We start from the raw sequence: 26,288 nt of genomic DNA, 5'->3' as shown, positions 1-26,288 counted from the left end.
CTGTCCTCCTTAAATCAGCCTCCTTGATGATGCGTGTATGAAGTTAGGTCTGAAACAAGATTATATCAACGAAAGCACTTCAGAGACAGACTGTGTCAATGGCAAGGCAAGTTAGGTACTCGAGACCTCATATATGTCTTAAACTTGTTTTTATACACACATATTCGGTTGATTGAACGCTGTTCGATAGTTAAGCGTTAATTTTGCTGCCTTACTTTAAACACTTAATGTGAACAAGTAGGTGGCTCTGAAACCTTCACACACATCGTCATCTTGTTTGAATACGTGGAAGAAGCGATACAATTAATTCATAATGCACAAGCACAATCTCACATTGAAAAATGTAGAATTTAGAAAAGAGTTTGAGAAACTCAGCCTGTAATGTGAATAGATTTGTCCTGTTGAAAACATCCAGGAATATCTAAGAACATCTGTGGAAGCAGCTGGGACATCTGGAGAAGGCACCGTGCAAACCCGAGATAGCTGGAGTGGTTTTTCCACGCCCAGTGGGGCAAAAATAGTAGTGGACATGTGCGGAAGACTCAGTGACAGTTTGATGGCAGGGATTGCCTCAAAAATTTGCGTAACAAAATATTACATTACCTGCAACTAGTCGCAATAAGCAGTTAATCAATTGGTCTCATGATCAATTAAAATGAGCTTGATCATTTCAATTTTGCTTAATGATTTTTTTGTTGTTGTTGTAGGGCAATTTTGTTTACATAGAAGATATAATCTATTTTTTTTATTCATCTATTTTTATTTTATTTTATTCTATTCTTTGTGTGTGGTTTTTATATTATTTTTGTTTACTGGTTTTGGTTGCTTTATGTTTGATATTAAAAATGTCTTCTAGTTCTAATGTGGAGTATTCTGTTCAAAATTGAAGTGTATCGGTCTTGCATTATTATGCCATCATCAGTACATTACCTTAAAATTGTCTCAAAACAATAATATCATTGTTTATTGCAATAAATTCTGGGACAATTTATTATCCAGTAAAAGTTGTCATAGTTTTTTTGTTTTTTAAGATTCTGCAGTATCTTTAATTTGCCTTGGTTAATTTTCAGTCAATTTTTTAATCTATTTTTATGTTTGTCGCTTTTATTAGTTAAGTATTACGCTATTGACACATTATTTATGCGTTGTTTTTTTTGTTTTGACTTAATAAATGGACTCGAAGGTTGAAAATTGAGTCTGAAATTATGCAACTGCTTCTACTGTAAGTTAAAACTCTTAAAATGTCTTTTCATGGGGATCCAAAACATATGGAGAGCAGAGTTTATGTTTCTGTTTTGATAATGGTCTTTTTGGATGCATTGTTTTTTTGATTGTAAACACTGCTGCTTCGTAACATTGGCAACCATTGTTGGTACCGATCATTTTGGGTTAATGGGCATCCCACACTGAGAGACATACTGTCCTACTTTCCACTGGTATTGTGCGTCAACTTCACAGAATAGCAACAGGTTGATCAAAATCATATCCTGTTCCATTGGCCCTTCAGGTATAAATCAGGCCAAACGTATTAAAGGCTGTTCTATCTCTTGTATATTTTGGAAGAAAGGGCTAAACTGTCCCAATTCTATAACAGCTCTTTTTCATGTGCGCTTATTTATAGTCCAGAGATACACCTATGTGTTTATGACTTTACCAAGGCTCCTGTAACAGCGGAACAGTTTCTCTATTCTTTATTTAACACACTGTCCTACTGTTTTGAATTCAGTCCACATCACAATCACCAGTCACTCTGCTTTGGTCAGGTGCATCACTGGAAGATGTGACGAGAAATAGAGAAATATCGCAAATCTCTTTCAAATTTATACTTTGTTTACTTTGGTTTGAATCAAACTCACAGTACACTTTCTGTTGGAATACACACCTGTCTCTTTTAGTGTCCTTCATGTGGAATAATAATGAATCTTTATAAGCCACGGTTTGGTTTTTTCCTCGTGGTTCCCAAATCCTTAAGGAACTCCAGAGGAAACTCTTATACATCCTTAGTAATGAGTGCTGCTTCATTCCTCAGTTTGAATAGAAAAAGACAAACCACAGGGCTCACAAACCGATATTTTTACAATGATCTCTATAGTAAAATATAACAAAAAGCTGAATATTCCTTATTTTACTACGGTAAACATGTTGTGTTCAGTATAAGTGACCTGCACAGGTTTGTGGTCTGCCATGAGTTCAGCATGAACGTTTGGGGAAAACCAAAACCAAAAAAAAAAAAAACACTCATCTCATTTTAGAAGTACAAACCACATTAAACAGTAACAACAGTGAACACTGTCAGTTTGGACTATTTAATCAAACTGAGGCACAAAGAAAATATTTTATGTAACCTGTTAGCTTTCAGGTTTCACATCTGTGTCAGTAGAACCTGTAATTTGACTTTGATAATAAAAGACAGCAGTGATCGTCAGGGAAGAGGCAACATCCTATTATGGACTGACAAAGTGTGCTCTGAAATTAAGTTGAAATTTGGTCAGATCTAATAAAGGAATAACAGCTGCTTAATAGCAACTTAGGACATTTAAGGAGCTTCTCAGCTTGTGATTTATTTTCAGTGTCTGGATTTTATACCTCAGTTATGACTCTACATTAACACATGTGATAAACAGAGTTTTTGTTTTCAATATTCTTGTTTTAGACCTCTTTTCATTTTGGGTTTTAACTGTGGAAAACTGAACAACTACCAACACAGACTACTGATTTGCCACTAAGTGAGGGTTAAAATTAATTTCAATTACATATTAATTTCCATTTCCATCTAGTCTGTTTTTGCACAAATATACAAAACGACACTTTTTATAGTTTTGATATTGTCGTGTTGCGCTTCTGAATTTTGGAGAAACCTGCCATTTAGAGTAATTGAGCAGTTTTTCTTATTTTGTATATTTGACATTACACCACAGCCTTTATTTCAATATAACTACTTATTTTTATGTGTACCTGTGTTCACTCCATTTGCTGGTCACTTTGCTGCTGAAGCACTGGGTTTTCCCATTGAAGGATTTATAAAAGATTGTTGTATATCCTTAGATGCTTAACCTTTAATTTGCCATTTGTTGTATAACAATAAAACTATATGTTATCACTATTAGCCCATTTACATTACAGTACTGTGATTGTGCCCTACTTAACCCACTCGCCATTGACGTTCCAAACGCCACAGTATCCTTTTGTAGTGAATGCAACTAATATTTCAACTAAAGTCTTTTTTCTGAAAGATAAAATATTCCCCTTTTTTAAACTGCCTATCACTTGTTAGAGCCAAAGAATTGCCTGATTGGCGCATCTTTCTTATTTTTTTTTTATATGTAAAGACATTGGCTTGTATGGGTTTAAGCATTCATAGTAGTCTACTAAATAATCATAACATTTAATCTTGCTTCTCCTCTGTGGTCTGGTAGTTTCAAGCATAAACACAGGATCCAAGAACAACCCCCCACCTCCCATCAATACATTTGATGTTTTGAGCCCTGTGTTTACTTGACTACGTGGGCTGTTTTCTCACCCCGGCATGTATTTTCTACATGAGCGATCGCGTGAGGCTGAAAGGAAAGTGAGCCATTCTTGATGGATAAAGGGAATGGAATAGAGTATGGAAGTTGGGAGGAAGAGAAAACAAGTAAAGTTCTGGCAGGAGATTGGAGGAAAGTGCAGCTGGTGGAGGAGTGAGGCTATCCAAGTTTTTGTGTATATTATTTTTTTCCTGCAGATCTTGGTCACCCTTTAGTTCCCCCAACGCAGTCCCATCACCTTTACAAGTCTTTCTGTCCCAGTGTGTTGTATTTATTTTTGCAGCGTGTGACCAGTAGATGTTTTGGTGGCTAAGCTCAGGGATGCTGGGAAACAAAAAGGCCACTACATCTGTGTATTCATCTGCTGCTATTTGTCCATGTGCAATTTACTCATTTTTTGTCTTCTTACATGTTGCTTTTCACTTTAAGTCCCATATGTCAGTATTATTTTTGCTCTTTTTAAGTTGAAGAATTTAGGTCAGAGTTAGATTCTCTAACTATGTAATCTCTTTTAACATATTTTACTCCTGTTTTTCTCTTGAGGTCACATATAAGATGAAAAGCCTGATCAATAAAGTCTTTAGTGTGAAATAAAGTTTTGACGTTTCTTATCAAAAGTGTTCAGTTACTTTTCTTTTTCAATTTGGAATATGTAGAAGCTTAGTAAAGCACATGCTTGCGTGCCTAAAAAGGTTGTTAGCACTTAATTACATGGTGTATTATGATTGTGGAAATAGACAGTGTGGAAGAAGGTAATGTCTATAAAGGAATGTGCATGTCCTGGAAAATCTGCTTTTACTCTCTGGCATTCTGATTGATTGGATTCAAGGGGCCCAGGTTTTGCCAGGAAAACATTTCTCACAGTCTGACACCCACGACCACCAACCTGAAGTGTTGAAGCAATGCAGGTGGGGTCTGTTGTTTCAAGGTGTGGATGCCAAATACTACTAACATGTGCAGCTGGAGCAGACATCTTGATTCAGGCTCTATCTTTATCTGTTCAGAAAATATGTTGCGAAAATCTGCAGCGACACGGCACATTCAGTACAATAACTTATTTTAATCACCGTACAAAAGTGATGTTGGAAAGGTAATATTTGCATACTGTTGTGAAAAAAACCAAGGCAGTCAGCATCATGAATACTTTAATATATAAAATACAGTTAAAATGTGCAAAATGTGTTTACTCGTCAGCAGTTTTACTGTGCGATGCTGTGAGACCTCTGGTGGAGCCAGCTGCGCATTGTCATAAACTTATTGCCTACAAATAAGTTTATGGTCAATGGAAATGTAACTTATGTCATTCTTTTCAAGACAATAAATGTAAGTCCATGTAGTGGAAGAACTGTTACACATTTATATTTTGCAACTTCATGCATCATTCTTAATGTACTTAGGAGAAATTACTTCAGTCTTGTTTACGTTTGTAAATCCTGCTGCTTGCTGGTTCAAACCATGACCACTACTCCCTCAACCAATGAAGCCTATTCGCCGATATACAAATCAGCCGATGCAGGCCTGTGACTACCTGTTCTTTCACTAAACACATAGAGCTGGCCAAGCTGGCGCTTTAATCCCGCCTTGAATTGTTTTATGAAAGCAGCTACTGACTGCGGTCAAGTCAGCAGCAACATGCAGTCAGTCAAATGTTGGGCTAATTGCTTTGTCTTGTGACAGAATTGTAAATAAATACTTCCAAATATTGTAAAATAATCAAACTGTCAAGACAAATGAATTGCAACTAAGTTGTTTAGTTCAAGAGGAGCTTAACACGTGGTAATAGACAATACATTGTTGTTTTTCCTGCACAGGCATTTAGAGGAGGGAGATTTTTTTTTTTCATGGCACTGATGTAAATGGTTTCCAGCTGAAATGTCACTCATAGCACTGATTACAATAACAAAACTTGTATTTCCCAGTAGGACTGTGTGTGGGCTTTAAAGGCAGCATGATGTTTGAATGTGCCTCTGTCTGTGTGTTCACACATGGCTTTTGGAATGATTAAAATGAAATGTTAACCTTCGCTAACTGGGTCCACATGAAAAGCAAGCTGTAGGGAAGGTTGGGGCTTCAAAGAAAAATTCATTACTCACTTTTAAATGCTGATGATTTATCATTTGATTGAGTCCTGGTATCAGTTCTGCTCTTTGACTCATTCCTAGCACGCAGCCACTTTGAACCGACACATTTCTCTGTTCGTATAATAATTTTTCCCTCTCCATATTCTAGCAGCAGGTGTCCTGATCTAATTTCATCCACGTTGCAGGGCCGCTAACAAAAATAATAATGATCACGCAGAAAACAGGCAGACGTGGTCACAGAACGCTAATGAGAATTTTTCCTGTTTTCGGTCTGCGTGATTTTCATGCGTGCATGTGTGCTGGCCTGCACTCTTGGCTTACTTGCTTGTGTGTAAGCCACTACTTTCCCACGTTGTGGAGTCGGGTCTCCCACAGGCCTCCCTCCACCTCCCTCTCTTTCTCTCGTCTCTCATTCTTTTCTTCCCTTTTCTCCTTCATGTCCTTCTCTGTCTTTCTTGTACCTCTCTCTTCTCTTCCCCTCTGCACCTGTAGTCAGTGCTGCAGCCCCAGCTGCTCCCATCTCGGCTCAGAGATGTTGGCCTGAGCCAGTGTTGCACTTGGCATGTCCTCTGAGAACCTGGGGCCACGCTTGACGTGCGAGGCCCAGGCAGGCCCCCACCCAGGGAAGACTCCTGTGGCCATGAGTTAAGAGTAGACGCATGAGAGGAGGGCTGTGGCCAGGAGAAAGACCGGCTGGAATTCTGGGAGTATTATGCTGATTCATTTTTTTCTCATCTCGGTGGAATCAAATTTTAAGAACATAAGGAGAAACAGAGGATGTGTAGAAAAGTTACACAGATTTCTAGAAATTTTAAGCTGATTCCAGAATGAAATCAGCCACTTGAATCACATGATAGACATCTCTCCTACTTTTGGTAGTGTTTGCAAACCAAGCAAAAATATTAATTATGACATCGATAAGTAACCTATCCTGATATCTGTCAGAGAGGTTCCTTATACAGATGGTAAACAGATTTTAGGCATACTTGCTGCCTGAAATCTCCATATACAAAATGAGAAATGGTCTTAGATTGGCAGGAAAATATTATTTTTTCTGTCACTTACAGAGAAAATATTCCTTACTTGTTTTTATTATTCTAAAAGAGATAAAATATTGTCTGGGTGATATTAGCCTCAGAATAATTTCACAATATTTGCTGAATATTTTTCAAAAAATGTCTTTTATCAAAAAAAATCAATCATGTATATCAGTTTAATTAGTTGTTAACTCAAATAGCGAATCAATCAATCTCACCAATGAATTTAGGCATCTAGACATTCAAGCCAAGCATGGTGGAAAGGGATTAAAATGACTTGGATGTAGCATTGATGTTCATGCTGAGCAGGCTGAATTGTGTGTGACGGGTTCACGGTTCTAAAAATGTATATGTATGTGCAAACAAGCCTTCCATCAAAACATGAACACATACATAAAGGGTTCAAAACTTCAGTCAAACAACGTCTAACTCTCCAGCTTTCCACTAGAATGTGATCAACTCTGGTGTTTTATCATTCCGAGCTCCCAACTTCTTAGTCAAGTCGTGTGCAGAATAACTTGTCTCTAACCCAGATGGTGCTCCGGTGTAGACCTGAAAATGTTATTGAATTTCTGTAATACTCGGTTACATGCCATGGCATCTGAATGGGTGTACGTGTTGTTTTCTCCAACATCCATAATTCCAGGCATCATTTCACATCAATTCAGTTCCACAATACCGTAAATATTTATACATTGGTCTCACTAAACACGTTCCTAATGTTCTGAAGACACTTGGGAAAAAAATCACAAATAATAGCTTTAAACCTCAGAAACAATGTTTGTGCATGGCTCCCATGAATCTTGCAAACATCTTTCTGCCTCGGAAGGTAAAGAAATGTGGGTTTATGATAAGTGGCTTTACGACAACCCATCAACAGCAACATTTAATTAAATTGCAACGAGGGTTACCATTGACCTTAAAGAGCCAAGGGCATGTGGAAATCTGAACCATGAGCCATCAGATCCATCTGGTACCAATGCTTTTTATTAGATTGATTGGTGTACTCTTGGTAAGCAATCGGGTTGGTTAATAAAATGTTCCATGAGGGAAGGACTTTCATTACAGTGTTGATGATGGATCAGAACGGTTCCCTGTTAAGTTTAGATAGATTTTAGCATTAAATCTCAGTTGTAAAAAAGATTTATGTCCTCTTTAAAAGTGTTTTTGTATGTATCAAAAAGGGATTGTTGGGTTATGATTATCCTAATTTAATTTCTCTGTATCTAATGAGGAGCATATGTGTAATTTGTTATGAAACCAACCGCATAGATTTCTAGGTCTCACATCATTTAATGCATTCTTTTTTTTCCTCGTGAATCCATGAACCCTCGTAAAAGTGCAGCTTCACGGCAGACCCGAGCAGGATGTCGTAGTGGAGATATTTGTACAAATAAAAAAAAAAAAAAGGACAGCTTTATACATATCAGCCTTGTTGTGAAATGTGGTCTACCTTAAGATTTTCATTCTGTGAATAGAAGCCCACTACCAAACATGAAAATGTGCAAAACAGTCTGGGAACTAGGCACTAATCGAGACATATTTCCATAAATCCCAGCTTGTGTCGACCACATATGGAGTGTCTGTATGTGCTTGTGAATATAAGTGTATCTTTGCAGTGATTAAAGCAGACAGGGAGAGGGATATTAAAATCTTTGGTTTCCTCACTTATTAGTTTTCCCACTATTTTTCTTTCCTTTTCCCCAATTTGGCAGACATTCTCAGCTCTTCTCCTACTGACCCGGTGGGGAGGGGTATCATGCACACAGACCTTTAAATCTGCCCGCTGACAGTTCAGCCCCACTTTGTCAAGGCCCAGTGAAAGAGAGGATAATCTATGTTTGGGGCGAGAAGAAAGAGTGGAGGATATATGTCCCTGTGCTTTGTTTTGCATCCATGAGCTGAGATTCAATAGCAAGACATTAGTCAGATAGCTGGCCAACAGACCATTGTGTAGTAATTGACCCTGATGAAGTGGTGGGCCTTTTAAATTGAGAATGGTGTAAAGTCATTGAATTGATAGCTGTGTTGGGCCTTCTTTTTCCCCTGTTTTACATCTTACATAGACATCCTTTTAAAAGTTAGGACTAAAAACATAATTTTAGGCATAAACATGATGGCTCTTTGTGTGCTTTAGGTACCATTATCCTGTCCCTAAGATCTTCTACGTGCAGCTCTCTGTGGGGAGTCGGGAGTTCATCGGGGAAGGACGCACCCGCCAAGCAGCGAGGCACAACGCTGCCATGAAAGCCCTCCAAGCACTTCGCAACGAACCGATCCCTGAACGGCCACCACAGGTAAAAGCAAACTCATTAAAGTCTCGAAATGACACAGAATAACACCTGAGGTTTATTAGAGACATGTTGGCGTTATTGCACCCTTTTAATTTCTCTACGTCATCCACATTTGAAAAGATTTGAGAAACTTGGTTTGGTCAGAAATGCCAAACCAAGCACAAAAACCTATTTTTACACATTTGTGAAGCTGAAAGGAAAGCTGTTAGTTTCTTATCAGCATCTGTTAATCAGTCTGGATCCATGTGGCATTTACTCTTTGCAGCATAGCTACTCTCTGCACACCCACCCGTATTCCAAAGGACTGAGTTAGATATAAAAATTTAAGTTGTTTTTATTCTATTTTCACCTCTTCTACTACGTGTTGGGTAATTAGAAATCTTAAAAAGCACGATATGTGTCAGCTGTGTCAGCCTTATCAAACTTGCCTTCTCATGTTGGTTTTATGTTGCAATTGCATCCATTTGGTGTTTTCGCTGCTTTCACCTCAGAGGTCTATTCCAACCTGAAACTTTAGTTTAATTAAAAGTGAAAAGGTTTTGTGCTCTTGGTTCCTTTCTCCTCTATCTGAAAAGAATCCAAAGATGTTTTTTTGTTTTTGTTCAGTTACCAAGATGAGTGTGTATCCACCCTTAATCAGGTTCAAGCCAAATCCGCCTCAGCTCTAATTACTCTAATGTGTCACATAAGCCCCACAGTCTACTTTGCACCTGGCAGGGCTACATTTTCTGTTTTCCTACTCTTTCTGCCTGCCTTCTCCCAATGTCATTGTACCTCTCCGAAGTTTCTTAAAGTCATACTTGTTAACTGTTGTTAGCATCTCCCACCGGAAATCAAATTACCCCCTGTCCCAGTTGCCTGGCATCGTTGATGGATATTTAAAACGCTTTGGCTCTTCTCACTTACCTGCATCGCTGTCTTGTGGCGTCGGCTATCATAAACGAGCTCTTTGTTTGCTCCTGCTGAGTCTTGATTTACAAATTGAGCCGCATTGTGTAGACCATATAAGCATGTCATTCTGTCTATGCGCGAGTGTGTGTGTGTGCTCCAGCATGTTTCGGTGTGACGAGGACATCCGAAAGGCTAAAAGTTTGTCTTACTTGATTCTTGGTTGTTTAGCTTTTGATGAATGAGCGTCAAGATTTTTCAAGAAGTTTTAGAACTTGTTTTTCTTTAAAGAAAAAAAATGTTTGTATTATTTTTTAGAATTAAGAAATATTCATATTCTTGAAACTCTTTTGTATTTTGTCACATAAAATCCACACATTTTAGAGTAAATTAGTTTGAGGAAAATAATACTTGCTCGTCACTTTTTGATTTTTTTCAATAAAGATGTATTAAGTGTAGAGTGCAGTGTTTTTTTGTACCTTAAAACCCATAAATATGGCTATGTAGTGGTCACGTCAAAGTCAAGACTTACCTCAACAACCTGTTCATACTCAAAAACTCTAATATTTCTAAAAAATTACTTCACAAAGATTTAAAAGACTCACTACTTCATAACCATGCGCTACAAAATAGTAGCTAGATGAAGCTACTATGAGTCTTTTTATTACTTTTGGTCTCTTGCTTTCCTTATGGCAGAAACACCATATTCCTGATGAAGGAATTTCATCAGGAATATGGAGAAACCTGGACAACCTGGAGAAACCTGGTCTTGTCCAGGTCACTTGTTTGTTGGTCTTCGCAATCTTGAGTCTCTTAGTCTTCCCTTTTGATCTAGAATCCATTCACCCAATGAAAGAAGTTGCTCATAAGCTTGTAGCTCAAGGTTAATAAGTTTTTCTTTTCTATTCTCTGCCTGCCATCACTTTTCATTTAAATAGTTCCTTCAGGGTGAGTGTGATGCTGCACTGTATAGGTTTCTGCACTACGACAAGGACACTCTGACGCGACCATTAATAAGCAGAAGCAGTGCTGAAGTCCGGTCCATTCCAGCCGACGCTTGTTTTTCCTCTCCCTTTCAGGAACTTTTCTCCTGCCTGCTTGTTAAGGCAACCTTGAGAGTAGATTCTCTATTCATCACACATTTCAGGATTGATAGCGACAGAGGAAAATGCAGCCTTGCAAGCGAGCTGAAATTTAACTGAGAATCAGAAAATTGGACTATGTTGCTTTTATTATGTAAAACACCAAAGATAGACAGGAAAAATAAAGTTTTTGTTAAAATAGACTAAAACATGGTGATAACTGAACTGTTGGAAGATCATCAGAAAATAAATACTCTAGGCCAGCCTGGCTGTAGTGTCTGATTTTGTTCTCTGTTACATTTCTACAGAAAAGGGCACTACCAGGGTGACTGTGTATCACAAATGATGATCTAAGCCTCCAAACTGCCCCAAATGTTTCCACCTTACTTTGTGTGTCATAAGAAATGCAGGTAAATCTCTCCTGAATTGAGTTCCAGCTCGGTGCAATGTCTGCTTCCTCTGAAATCCAAGAAATCTCTTCTCAAAGTACTCGTCACGATCCACGTCAGGTCACACAATGAACCAGAAGAAGTGACGGAACCCTGAGGGGAAGGACTGCAGCCAGTCAGACGTAATGAGACAAAGAGCTGGACATGAAAAGATAAAGATCGAGACATAACGCTGCATTCCAGCAGGCTACAGGCAGCAGAAAGCCCCCTGTTGTGGGATATGATCTCACTGGATTGAGCTTGGTTTCATTATCAACTGAAGTGACTTTAAGCTGCTGATTTCCCAGCAGTTTCTCTTATTGATCTAGTTATGTATAAGCGAAAGTCTTGAAGTCAAAGCTTAAACTGGGGTCAAATGAGCAAATTCCATTAAAGAAATATTTCTTAATATCTAATTTAAAGTCACAATTTAATACCTAATGAAGAAAACAAGGAAACCCTTGAATGTAAATCATTGTGTGAATGACCTAGTTGTTGTACAAAATGTGGACCTGAACTGAAGTCTTTAATCCCATATCAATAAAGTACAGTATGTAAGCAATTTAAATATAAAAATAAAGAAATAAAATGCTGGACAATGATAAAATTACTTTTCATGCTGTACGTCTGTTACATCACAAAAAGTCAGCATCCTAACTGGACCGTACAGTTTTTTTATATTAACTACTGTATTCTTTAACCTAAATCCTCAAATGTCTGAACTTACTCTGGTACAGCTGGGTTACTTAAAATTGGGTTTGTTTTGGTTGTTTATTTTGTTTTGACATTCTGATGTTTTACTGTAAAACTGACTAGTTTCACATAATCCTAATATTACTTACTCATATTAGCTGGTATACAAATACAGCCCACTTCTACTTTTTTTAAACACTTTGAACAGTTCAGATTTATCTTCAAATGTCTACTTTGCCCTTTAATAGGTTTTTAAATTGACAACATTCTTCTTTTTTATTTTTTATTACTTTCTGATATGTCAATTAGAAGCCGATTTGTTTATATATATATATATATATATATATATATATATATATATATATATACAAACATGTATAAATGACAATAAATTTGATTGCCAGGGTTTAGCAGCTAAAAAGTTATTTGGAAAGTTGTAACTGTTGCTTCATAATTTCATGTTCTGTTTTTGGAGATAAACAGAAAAAAAGGTTGAAAACATTTCATCTAGACATATTGTTTTGAAATTTTCAAGCTGTATTCTTGAATGCACCTTATAGATCTTGTCAACTCTGTTCATCTAATGATTTCCACAGCAGATTCAAATCTGCATTGATATGCATATAATTAAATTAAACTTAGCTGACAAAACCCAACAGGAATATAAACGATTGTCTTTTTTGTGGATGTTTATCATCTGAATAACTCAAATATCAATAATAATTTGGGTTGATATTTTTCTGCCCTGAATTTGCTTCCAAAATATCCATACTTTTTTAATCTCTGTCACATGTCTGGTCAGATGCTAAACGAGTTGCTCAGTAAAACACATTTACAGTATTTTTTTTTTCTCTTTCATATCCAGAGTCCAGAAGAAAAAGTGGAGACACAGGAAGGAACTGATGCCAGCAAATCAGAGATTAGCCTCGTCTATGAAATCGCCCTCAAAAGAAACTTATCTGTTAACTTTGAGGTAAGAACAAAAACACCGCCATCAGGCAATCATTTTAAGTTCATACCATCATGTTTACAAATTATGAAAATATCAGTGTTGTGACTGTGAACTGGAACAGGATGAGAAAAGGAATGAATAAAAAAGAATGACTGCAGGATGAAGATTAGGTGATTCATTACTTTGAGGGAGTTTTTAAAAGTTTCAGTTTTGCTAAACCCAGACTCTTTTGTTTTTGCGCTAGTTATTTTGTAGGGAAAGTGTAATGGGGTAGAACCGGGAAAACAACACTCAGCTTGTAAGATTGTAAGTTGAGTGTTGTTTTCCTACTGGATGAGCCACAATCTCTGTAAGACAAATAGTAAAGGGAGATTAGGTAATTAAAGAACCAGACAAATGAGCCCTAATATATAATTATATGAAGGCTTCGTCACAGCATCGTAACAACTGCCCTTCTCTTTTTGACTGAGTTATGTTTTTACCATGTAACTATAAAAACATGGAGAAATTAAGTTGCATTGGTTGTTTGTTTTAGCCCTGGCTGAAACATGAAAATCCAATCATTTTTTTAAGTCAACGAACACAACCTTGCTGATGAGTAAAATGTTTTGATGTAAAAGTTGTCGGAGCGGGAATCAGACATAAAGTTTCTACATAATGTACAGTGAAGGAGGAGGCTTGATATGAGAAGACATTTTACGACTTGAAAACGTGTCAGAATTTTGAGTATCAACATGTCGCAGAAGATACAGCGACATGTTGATACTCAAAATTCTGACACGTTTTCAATTCATTCAGGCTGTAAGACAAAGCAAGATTTCGAACAGATAACAGGAAAGCTGAAAGGAGGATAATGGAATTGGTTAGTTTCAACTTTTTGAGCTTGCAGGCTTTGTTGAGGAACATGTTGGATTTGAAAATGCTTGCACCATTTTGAGAGTTGACATAATGGTTTAGAATGCACAGAGGATGCTGTTTTAATATCAGCAGGAAATCCAGAAAATAGTTTCTTCTATATTATCAGGTCAGTGTTTCCAAAAAGTGGAGGTCAGAAATTGTCAACAGCACTCTTATTGGTGCATTTCTAGACATGATCCACCTTCTTCACACCCAAAAGATGTCAGCTTTAACGACATTCCTCTGTCTAGAATCAACCTCAGTGGCTCCATATCAGCCCCCCAAAATAAACTCCCTACCAGTTTTGTTTGGTTTCTTTGCTACACATGATCCTAAACTTAAAGTTACATTCTCAAAGTCAGAGTAGCTCTGACTCTGTCCTCATATGACCTGCTCTGTTCTTCTTGGCTTTTACCATATCTTAACTGACTCATCTAATATTCTCTTCCCAAGCCTCCACCCCCTCATCTTTGTTTGCGCTCGGTAAGGTGCCAAAAACAAGGGAAGCTCAGTTTACACTGTGTGCTCCCTCCCTTCCTCCTTAGACCTCTCCCTTCCATCCCCATCACGCCCAAAAATCACAAATGAGGCAGTTGCATGTGGAGACAAGGGGGAGATGCAGACGCAGGAAGAGAAGTAACATATTTTCTCTCTGCTGACTTGGCTTGTTAATATGAGTTTACCCCTACTTTGGAAAAGTTATCTGGAAAACTGAAGTCCTTCCATTTGTTCCCCTCACCTTCCTCTACTCATTTGCCCTTTAAAACAGGATGTAGTTTCCTTTCTAGGAAGGGCTATTAATTATTTTAGCCAGCTAAATCAGGGGTTGAGGTAATTCATTATCTGTCATGTCTTTATCACTGTCCTTGATTACACTGTCATTTTTAGTCCTGGGAAATTTGGAAAGAGAGGCAGTATTTTTGTTCTTCTGAATCATTTCCTGTTCTCTTTAATAAATGTTTGTTTTTTTCCTCTTCAACTTTTACCATTTTTAATCACCTTAAATATCTCTATCCAAAATAAATCTTTCCAGTTATTTTTCCCACTTGTGATTTGTGTACATCTTGTTTTTTCCATTAAACGTGCTGGAATATTAAATAATTATTTACTTCAAAGCACTTTGAAAAACCTTGTTTCTATGTGTTACAAATAAACTTGACTTAACTATTCAACATTTTTACACATCAATCAGAGTGATTAATTTGATTTAGATGGGAAGAACTGAACTCATCTGGAGGCCTGTATAACCGCATTACCTGAACAAAAAGTGCTTAGAATTTGATATTTATAATTTGATAGGCGGAAGAGTCTTTGTAATTTTGCAGATAGCTTAACCGTGAAGCTACAGATTGCCATGAGCCATTAATGACCCATAATCCAACAACATTACTGGCAAATAAGAACATCCTTTCTCAGTTAAACATGTGCAGCAGCTGCAGTCTGACGCTCACATACTGGCTGCCTTTTACTCTTCATTACATGAAGTAAACACTTTTCCAAAAACTCAAGTCTTGAGGCTTGACTCGTACTCCTGTTTTAAGTATGGGGCCTTCTTGGTTTGATGTGTAAAGACCAAGAAAGCATATGAAAGAAGCTGACAACTGTGCATTAACTATAAGACAGTCGTAAGTAATAAAAGAACAGTTAAATTGGAGGAATAAAGTAACAAATGATCAAAGGCGGTATGATGACTCTATTACTCACAGTTTCTATTTCAGTAACAATAAATTGTCTGAGGCACACTGCACTGAGCAGAAAACAAAATTTAGTAAGATGTAGCACATGATAGCAAACAATAAGGCATACAAATTCAAAATCCAGCAGCACCAAAACACACACGCATGCACACACATAAAAAGAAACCTATTTATTTTCAATTCAACATTGTTTTTAAAATCTAAATAATGGAAAAGCTATCTTTGTGCTAATGCTCCTATTCCCCAATTCCCCAATGTTTTCATATCTATTGCATACTTATTTTGTTTCAATCCTTACTCCATTTAATTTAGGTATTTCAGTAAACCAAATACGATTTTCATTTAATTATATAAAAAAAAATCTTTTTTGAACAAGTGTCCCTTTTCTTGTAAGGGCAATTGTAAAGCAAAATTCAACAGATTTGCGGCAAACAAACATAAACAATAAAAATAACCAGTTCAAATGATGAAATGTAGAGACCTCAGGGGAGAAATCAACTGAGTCAATTACCGCGACACTCCATGTGTTCCCTTTTAGATGTCAGGAGATCAAAGATCCCTTAGGAAGGGAGCAGCACCTGTCATATGTCTTGACAAGCAGATGAACTGGTTTGTAACCTTGGTAAAATTGGTGTCACACTGTTTTCTATCTCACCATGTATTCCGGCGTTTTGAAAAACACAGGTTGCCTGGGCCTTAATGTGTAAAAATAAATTATATTTCGCAGAACATCAAGTCCTGCGATGTCTTTGAAGATTTTGATGCTCTCCTGTTGTGAAAAAAATCTATGTATACTAGATATTACTGGGGTTAAATTCATAGTCTGACTGTGTTATGAGCACACTTGTTACTTGAAGGATCAACAGGGCATCTGGGAAGGAGTTTCACTGATCCACAAAGGCCCCCAAGCGGTCAAATAATTATTTGCTAAATTATTCTGGTAGCAACTGATGGCTTAAATTTCACTTTTGGTTTCAGCAGTTGCATGTTGTAAGGTAAGTGAAACATCTGTTCAGCATGCTGTGAGATTAAGTGATGTTATCGATGAGTCATTGCTGCGACATTTAAAGGAGATTTATTTGGCATAGGAGAGCTGTGGGTGTCTTTTCTTTGAAATGTCCAAAACATTTGTGGTAGGATAGTTTTTCTGATGACCCAAATGCATATGCTAATTTATGTAATGTGGAAACACAATTTTTTCCAATTTCATTGAAATAAAAGGCTGCTGTACAATAGTGTGGCGGGGATTAGATGAATTTCTTTCTATCGCTGTGACCTGTCTCCTTGTTAACTACTATTGTGTCGATTGATGGGTGACTACAGTCTCCACAGCTTTAATTACTGGCACAGATTTTTACTCAAGTATTAAACGCAGTATCAGGATATAGGTTTGCAGCACATCTAGCCTCCAGCATGCCTTGTACAAGAAGTTGGATTCAGAGATATTGCTATGATAAAATAAATAAATAATAAAACACCAATCTCCTAGGAAGTATGCATTTAGAGCTCCTAGTACCCTACCCTATTAGATGACAAATGTCAGCAGAAAATAGTTTTACCCAGTACTAAATAAGCGCTACAGACAAGACGTTTCAAGATTATTTTCCATTGAATTTTTTTTCCTTTTTATTCTCGGTCTGTGTGCTGAGAATCCTACTATTCACTACTGTGGAGTGCATTGACCATTTGTAAATTGGTCAATGCATTTTCCTTTGATTTTTTATTTTTTTTTACCAACCTATTCTTTAGCCATAGCTTCATCTTTTCCTGCGTTGTGCTGACCTTGTGTTTTGATATGCTCAGAAGAAACTTTGCTCTTTCCTCAAAAATCATAAGCTTAAGAACATGCACATATTAATCTTCCGCGCATTCTCTCCAACAACATAACAGATCCCTCTTATGTGAGCGCCTTCAATCTGAGCAATGTTTTCACCTCATTCCATCCTTTCCTTTACTGGGGCATGAAATTACCCTTAAGTCAATGTTCGACTGTCTACTTTCCCATCACTCTGCTACGATGAGGGTCGCCACCACCACAAGAGCCAGTTGGCTCATTTAATCCCCCTGTCAGGCAATATCAAACAGATGTCAGCATCAAAGAGGAACCAATCTATAAATCACAGCTTGTGTGTTGTGTTGGGGGGGGTAGGACATAAGAGGAGAACCACCCATCTTACAAGGAGCAGTTTCCCTCAAGGCATGTCCATCCACCGCTCTTCACAAAAGGATCTTTCTTCTCTTTACCAGTCCTCACCATTGTCGTACCCTGATCCCATAGCCTCCTCTTCTACAGTACCTGAGTTCTAGCTTGCACAGATCCTCATACTGCGTAGGGTATTAATGTCTCCCTGAAAAGCCAAAGTGAAGGCCTCCCACTTTGAAGAGACGGGCAAAGAGGGGGAAAAAAAATCAACATTGAATTACAGAAGGTTTCCTGTGTACAACTTGATCTCCTTGTCGTCGGGTGGTAGACGGGTGTGTTTGCGTGTTTGTTTGCGTGTCTGTGTGCGGGCTTGGCTTGTAGGTGAATAGAAGCACTGAAATCCCATCGGTAGTGGTGCGGATCCTGTGTCGTATGCCATGAGACTGACTGCAGCTTGTCAACTGCTATCCTAGACCAAGGGAATGTTGTACCTATGCACCTTTTGTCATATATCTTGTCGACTTAAACATGTACCTACATAGGCAACATTTGGTTTCTCTTCCTGACGACCACATCGAGGTCTGTAGCCGCTGCATACGCAATGCCCCATTTTCTTTAAATACTTCAAAATAGTACAGAGTCAACTATTCAGCATGTTTTATTTGAAAATAAGTGAATCTGCAAATACTGAACCGTAAATAGATAGAGGTCCAAACAGTGCTATGTATTATTTTAATAATAATATTAAAATAAGCAAATGTGACTGTACTGTTGTTTTGTTTTTGTAGTGCAAAGACCCATATGGAGAATACTTCTAAGCATTCACAGCCATTTTGTCATGTCAGGTACCAAGAACTAGACAGGGAAAATATAAGCATATTTTCAAAGAAAAGACCTTCCGAAATGGCGCAGGTCTATGGGGCAAGATTACTTTAAAAGGCTACAAGGACGTCTGTCTCCTATAAAGCAAAGCATAAAGAAGTTAGAGGAACTCATTTGTTTAAACTATTCAAATCCTGAAGTGTGCAATCTACAACTTGCTGCCTACGGGAGTTTATGTGCCAAACTATTTCTTGGCTTGAAGCAGTAACTTCCTGGAGTCTCTGCTCGTTGCCTGACAACTAAACAATGATATGTAACAAAATCAAACTGGGAATAGCACAATCCTGTTTTATACATCTCTGAGACAAGGATGCCTAAATCAGTTCAGCAAAGCTTTGAAAAACCCTTTCTCTTCAGATGAGCTTGAGTTCTTTTTATTTTTTTTTGTTACAAATCCATTCACAAACATGGCCGAGTTTGTGTTTTGGTTCCTATCCCAGGGATCCTCTCGCTGAGTACTTACACATGGTCTTTGTGATGAAAAGGAGACAGAGGAAGACTGAGAGGCAGTCGCAGGACTACGCAGATGAAGAATGCTCCTTACTGCTCGTGTGCACAGTCCGTTACTGGTTCATATCTGCTTTCTCCAAGTGACATAATCTTAGCTGAGAAATGGCCAAGCTGTGTGAAGTGTCATCACCGCATGCTACTGGCACTGTAAAAACATTCAGCTATCCAGTGTTTCCGATCGTGGTAAATGTTAGTATGTACAAGAATCTGTCATGTTGCATTTCCTTTTTCTGGAGACGAGTAACACCAGAGTCGATCCTCGCGGGTTGGAGGGAGTTCAGCTGTTTAGTTGGACAGTGAGCTCTTCAAGGCCTCATACCATTGTCTAATGTTGAAAGTCTGACTTCCAGTCTTTCAGTTTCTTAATTAAATTGCTAGAGCTTGTGTAGTTAGAGAGGAAGTGCTCATATTCTACTGTTTTTCTCTAATGTCCTTGTTGATCTGCGAGGCATCTCAGGAATGCCCGAGCCTCCGCTTATCAGCAGAATCGGTTTTATCGGTCACTGGGTTTAAATTAAGTGTTTCTAGATTGCGGCTGATTGCTACAATTTGTGCTGTCTGCGCCGCTGCTCCAACTTTAGCAAAGAAACTCAGCAGAGCGTGGGAGGAGGAAAGGGGGTGAAAGAGAGATTCCAAAGGAAAAAAAAACAGCATCCGCCATAAACCATTAAGGCCTGAGGCGTAGCTTAAACATGGACACATGTCAGGCGACTGTGTGTTATAACTCTGGAATCATACGTGTGTGAAACCTAATTCTTTTCCTACGTAAGGTTGGAGAGAACCCCACCTGCTGCACACACATTGTTCTCAGACTTCATAGGAAGTAGATGTGATTGCAGAAGCATGACCTAACGCCAGCCGGTGTTTGTTTTAGGTCTCCCAGGTGACCAGAGGCTGGAGGAAGGAAACTGAGCCTCCATCACCAGAGACTGTCATTTAGGAACATGTTACTCTTCATGTGTGTGTGTGTGTCAATGTTTTTCAGTCCTGTGTGTGTTGTATATGATTACCATGCGCATATGGGTGGATAGAGCAGATGTTTTGGACCACCTGGTTCAGCCTGCTAGCTAGCACAAAATGTACATGACAAAACACTGACACACATCTATTCAATTTTTTTTTCTCACTCTCTCTCTCTCTATTTGTTTTTGCTGCAAACTTTTCCAGGTGTTAAAGGAGAGCGGTCCGCCTCACATGAAAAGCTTCCTGACCCGCGTCACCGTCGGGGAGTTCTCTGCTGAGGGCGAGGGGAACAGCAAGAAGCTGTCCAAGAAGCGTGCCGCTCTGTCCATCCTGCAGGACTTGAAGAAGCTCCCCTTCATACCGACTGTGGAGAAACCCAAGACGCACTACAAGAAACGCACCAAGACTATCCTCAAGGTGCTGCAGGCAGGGGGTGAATGGGGTCAGGGGTGGTGATGGGAGTGCTGAAGGCTTTGCTGGTATAAGGTTCTCATTTGAGCGACACCACAGTTTTATCAAGTTATCCTTTTAACTTTATTCAAAACTTAAAACTAAAAATAATATAATATGCTCTTTATTAGAAGTATAATACGACTATTATAGAACCCACTGTCCTGTATGATTTAGGTGTTTCCTAGCTCCTATGCACCTGACCTAAATGAGTAGGTGGTTAACAGGTTTCTCTACCACTTGATGTCATGCTGGGGAATCATTTAAATCAGTGGTGCTGGAGCAGAGACTAAAACCAAAAATAAAGCTCATACTCCCATGTTTGTATAAATGTGTAAAACATTTTGTTTTAGAAAATGTTTCACACATTTATATGTAAATACATGACAGGTATTTTTATTGAAACATTTTATTTCTTAAAATTATGTTTCCCTTCAGAATATCTACTCAAATTAAAGTTTGTAGTTTTAATATTTTTTTTAGTATTAGATTGTGCTATCACAATAAACTGAATTTTCATCTGTCATCCATAGGGACAGGACCTTTACACATCTTTACCATGGGTGCCAACAAATTTCCTTTATATGAATATATTAACACAGCAAAGGAACTTGCAGTGACAAAAAGGCATTTTCCATAAAGCTAATTATGTAATTCTCTTTTTCTTTCCAGACGGGACCTGACTATGGTCAGGGCATGAACCCAATCAGCCGATTAGCTCAAATCCAGCAGGCCAAGAAGGAGAAGGAACCGGAGTACCAGCTGCTTTCGGAGAGAGGGATGCCGCGACGTAGGGAGTTTGTCATGCAGGTGAGCAGATATTTTAACTTCTTTATTTCTGAATCCGCTCTGTTGGAACAAGACAAAGTGAGGTTTAAAGATCATGTCAGGATTATTTTCCTTGTATAGAAATGGTCCATATCTGGACAAGTATTGAACTTTTTTGTTGCTTTTCTGACTCTTTTCTCAATACAATTTTCTAGATTTCTGGGGGGGGAAAAATCATTTGTCAAATGACCATGACAGAAAATTGAAACTATGAAACACCCAGATTCAATGGAAAGCTTTGGAACAAAGCATATTCATGTGATAGAATGGCCCAGTCAAAGTCTTGACCTAAATCAAATTAGGAATCTGTGAAGAACATTTCTAAAACACCTTGTAAATGCATCTAAATAAAAAACATGGTTTAAAAATCTGAAACATTTATAATATTGTGTACATACATATGTAGAACCTACCGAAGGTTATCCTGGCCTTGTTCATCTTAAACAAGGTCTGTGTCTAGACAGCCTTCTGTGTTTACCATTTTTGACGGTACATCTTATCCATAGTTACTCCTTGTTCCAGTGTTGATGTCTGTGGGTCAGCTTGACTTTGCATTGACAGAAAACCTTTGCCCAGATGAAATAAATGAAAAAAGTTAGACTTTAGTTGCTTTTGCAAGAACTGAGCTGCAGGGGAATTATCCTAAAAATAATAAAATGTTGTTTTTTTAATGTTAGAGTCCTAGTGTGTTTACTTTAGTTTCAACAGAATAAGATGGAGGATGGTGAAAAGATGAAATGGTGTACTCTCTGGACAAATGGAGCATAAAATTAATCTGCTGAATTCACATCTGATTGATTAATCAGAGAGCGGGGGTTATGTTGGGATGTGTTGTGCAAAAGGTGAAAAAAGGAAAAAGAAACAAGATGACCATTCCCTCCGGTCTGCACATGAATCTGTCAGTCTAATCACGGTTGGCAGTGCACAACGTTTTCAACAATAAAATCTGTCTCCAAGTGCACTCTCATGAATAACTCTATGAAAATGAAATCATATAAAGCTTAATATACTTAAAATAATTGAAATGCGGTGCATTAGGAAAAACGAGGCACTGGCAGAGCTGAGCGATTTTATGCTAGCTCGTTTTACAGTTTATTAATTTTGTTAAATGACTGAGTTTGTGCAAGTACTGTCCAGTAACAACAGCTGTGTTAGATTGGTAACTTGGCCGTCTAGTTCAGTGAGCCTGAATCTGATTTTCTGAGTTGGGTTGTAGCAGTTCACAACCCTCTTGTTCGGAGTGTCGGCTTACAGTCGTGGTCAGCAGTGTTTCATCCATTCACATGTCCATGAATTTAGTCAATTTTGAGCTTATGATACATTTTTACAAGTGTTTTTTTTTCTTCTTTTTTGTTGAATATAAAACATGCACATGGAGTGTGGTTTAATATTAGAACTAGGTGAATAATTTGGAGTAAACTGTCTACCCACAGAGGCTCAGAATTACACATGTAGACTCAACTATATGCATACACAACTTGTAAGCTTTGGTTAAATGTCTCTATGCAATTTGCACCTCAACCACTACCATTGTGTCTCACTTTTGGAGAAATTTTGTCTCCACCCATTCTTCATTGAATAGGTGGAGTTTATTTAAACTGGCCTGCTTCCAAACCCATTTCTCCTTTTAAATTTGACCATTTTTCCGTGGCGTAAAGATTTTAATTTAGTCTGCTGTAACTATTTCAGATTCTGATTTTATGTGAGTTTGGAATCATTCTTTCAGAAAAGTCAACAAAGTTTCTGCTAGTCTCTACTATCCAACTGTTATTTTATGGTAAAGTTAAAAAAAAAAGAAAAAAGTTTGAGATAGTCCTTTTCTGCTACTCTTAGCAATGCACCAGTACCACTGATATCAAAACAGACCCACAGCATGACTCTACCATACTGTGGGATGCCAAGTTTACAGAGGATGTTACCCAGCTGCACATTTTCGTCAATCCCAAAGGTGGCGGTTTTGGAGTAGTCAATTCTTACAACCAGAATTTAACCTACCAGTTATCATTTTTGTTCAACGTTGGTTGAGGTAATCAAAGCAGAGATCCTTTGCAAATTGAAAATTTTCTTTCATCACAGAGTTGGTCTGCTTAGAGGCATTAAATCTATTTCAGAATGTAACTTTTTAATTATTCCACAACAAAGCATTCTTTTTCGAAAGAAATTGTAATCTTCACTCTCAGTTTTCTGTTTCCTGTTCTGGGTAAAATGTTCACTTTGATCATTTTAAATCATTGCCATTTATCTTGTTACACATGTAGTTAACTATATATTTTAAAAAAAAAGCCAAACTGAGTGTTCTTAGTGTCTTTTCTACTTCTTTTCTGGTGTTGTTTAGATAGGAGAATTATTGTGAGGGCATATTTGAGAGTCACTGACAGTGAAGTATTAAAACATTCACAGTAAATCCAGGTTTAATCTGGAATAGATGGTCCTACTGAGGATGTTGAGCACCATCTGAAGATGTGTTCAGAGTAAGATATTGAACTTAGCATCACATCCCTGATGAGCGTCATTTTACTGAGTAAGGATGTGACTGATGAAAACACAGACGCTTCAAGTTTGCACAATAAAGCTGAAAAGCAGTTGGTGAGCTCCAGCCCTTTTGGCATCTGTACGCTTGACAACCTTCAGCTTGCTGTTAGTTGAAAGATGTTCAGAGTGCCTTCATCTTAAAGCTGCTGCTACTCTGTTTCTGTCGCCACATAGGACATCCCTCATGAGCACCTTAGCTCTTTATTGTGTTGCTTGAATAAGAAATATAACCAGCACACATATCTTAATGTAGTCCATTTTTATCATCTGGATTTTTTTTTTTTGCATCTATTCATCCTTCTGTCCATCTCTCAGTCAAACTTGCTCTCCTTGTCTTTCTATCCGTAATCCTCCTCTTTTATATGAAGAACAGAGCTTCTCTCACCATCAGGCAGTAATTCAGCCCCAAACCCATTCTCTCTGCCTCTTTGATGCACACATTAGCCCCTGTGCGTGTGCATGTGTGTGCGTGCTCGCTTGTGAGTGTATGTATGTGTGCGTGTCGTTCTTTTGTGTAGTCCACTCACTCTTCTAAAATTTCCACATTGTTTCCCCCTGTAGGCAGCAGGGCTCAAATGAGCCTCTGTTTTCCCGTCTTTTGTTTAAACAGAAAAAAAAGCCTCCACCTTATATCAGATGGCTTTGAGGTGCTTATGTAGTTAATACTTAATAAAGGTGTGAATCTGGTTGGGAGTTGGCTATTTGCTCCGACTGTAATGTCGTTTGCCAGCTTCATGCGTCCAGAGCAGCACTTGAGCTTGTCAGGCCGCTGTGAATGAGTGCGCCGAGGCCTGGCTTTTCACAGGCTCTGGCTCCCCACAACGTTATTTGTACAGTGTAATTGTCTGTTTGTATAACACAACGACGTCCGATCTGCTCTTGGAAATTTCTGCTTACATTCTGCGTGGACAGATTTAATGCTTTGGGATTACTGAAAAACAAACACTTGACGTTGCGTGGCTGACTTGGCTCAGGAAGCCCGAGTCCTGAGCTGAAACTGAATGGAAGCTAAGGAGGAAAGCTAAGAAAATCACCAGTAAAACAGCATGTTAATATGTTGCCCTAATACTCAGTTGTGACATTGTTTGCCTGTTCGTGTGTGTGCTCGTGCAGGTGAAGGTGAATAACGAGGTTACCACGGGAACGGGACCCAACAAGAAGGTGGCCAAGCGGAACGCCGCTGAGGCAATGCTGCTGCAGCTGGGATACAAAGCCTCCACGGTCTCTCCGAATCCCTCCGAGGTACGAACCCAACCCAACTGCAACTTCTGTATTTCATTTTTGATATATATACAAACCTCCCCCCCTCTGTTGTTATGTGGAACCATTTATTTATTCCAGTGTGGGATTACTGTAAGCAGGCGTCCTTCAAACTTTTAAGCTGTCATCAGCTCACTGAGAACATGACTAAAGTTTGGGGACTCGTGATGACTTTTGATGGATGACGAGAAATGCTCCTACATTGTTTGGAAAAGTCAGGAAAGCTACAGAATTTGTTTTGAGGATTTTCCCACTTCTACTAGCATTTTGTCCATCCTCTTTTGCAGATAACATATTTATCTCTTTAGAAATATCTGCCATAAAGTTCTTAAGAAAACGTAAAAAAATAATAATAAAGGTCTGGAAACTCTTGACATTTCAATCTGCAACAGTATAACATCTTCACATTAACAACATGTAGTAAATCTTGTTTAAATTCCATCAAAGACTCAAGTATATACAAAGAGATATCAGATTTATTTCAAACCACATTTGAGCTGTAAACATTTTTATTAGGTCTTATTTCTTCAGCGGAGTGTAGGCATACCAACACTGAGTCTACTCCCCTGATTTATCGCTGGTCTCAGTTTTTCTAACCTATTACATAACACCTTCAGCTCCTCTGAACCAGGCGTTTTGCAAGCGACCATTGATCACCCTCATCTTTATGCGGCTCATCGGTTTTTAAGCTTGAGAGAACAGAATCTGATAGAGATTATGTTACGTAACCGAGCTTTTTGTTGAATTTTAATTGTCCTCCAGACATCACGGAAGAAGAACAGCAACATTGTGACCACCAGCAGGTGTGGGGAAAAAGTATTCTCCTGGTATAAAAGCACGGTTTTGTGTATGCTGCTTTTAACATTCTGTCTGATGTTGATCTGTTGGACAAAGAAAATTATGGCTAGCAAGGACTTTTATGCAACGCAGTTATATCATATCTACAACTGCTGTTTGCATTCTCCTGTGATTCAAGATAAAGCAGCAAGGTCAGTTTTAGATTGCATGAAACACTAATTTTGGTGGTAAAAAGGAGCTTTCTGAGCATACAGGGCATCCCAGCTTATTGAAAACGGAGTTACTGCAGCCGTTTGCAGTAACTCAGTCAATAAGGTCACTTTGACCCGATTGATTTAATTTATTC

The 26,288-nt window shown here is 38.3% G+C and overlaps 1 protein-coding gene across 1 annotated transcript in view; it reads left to right on the top strand.

Moving 5' to 3' along the window:
• Nucleotides 1-26,288, top strand: part of stau2 (staufen double-stranded RNA binding protein 2) — an 85,730-nt gene that overhangs the window by 11,589 nt on the left and 47,853 nt on the right. The window contains exons 6-10 of the mRNA XM_028005130.1: nucleotides 8,783-8,942; nucleotides 12,896-13,003; nucleotides 20,279-20,491; nucleotides 21,197-21,334; nucleotides 24,998-25,126. Coding sequence (XP_027860931.1) covers nucleotides 8,783-8,942; nucleotides 12,896-13,003; nucleotides 20,279-20,491; nucleotides 21,197-21,334; nucleotides 24,998-25,126 — 748 coding nt within the window. The remainder of the gene's footprint in view (nucleotides 1-8,782; nucleotides 8,943-12,895; nucleotides 13,004-20,278; nucleotides 20,492-21,196; nucleotides 21,335-24,997; nucleotides 25,127-26,288) is intronic.

Source organism: Xiphophorus couchianus, chromosome 21 (genome assembly GCF_001444195.1).
Source record: "Xiphophorus couchianus chromosome 21, X_couchianus-1.0, whole genome shotgun sequence".
Classification (NCBI taxonomy): domain Eukaryota; kingdom Metazoa; phylum Chordata; class Actinopteri; order Cyprinodontiformes; family Poeciliidae; genus Xiphophorus; species Xiphophorus couchianus.
Note: the sequence above shows the minus strand (reverse complement) of the source record. Positions and strands in the feature narration are given on the sequence as shown.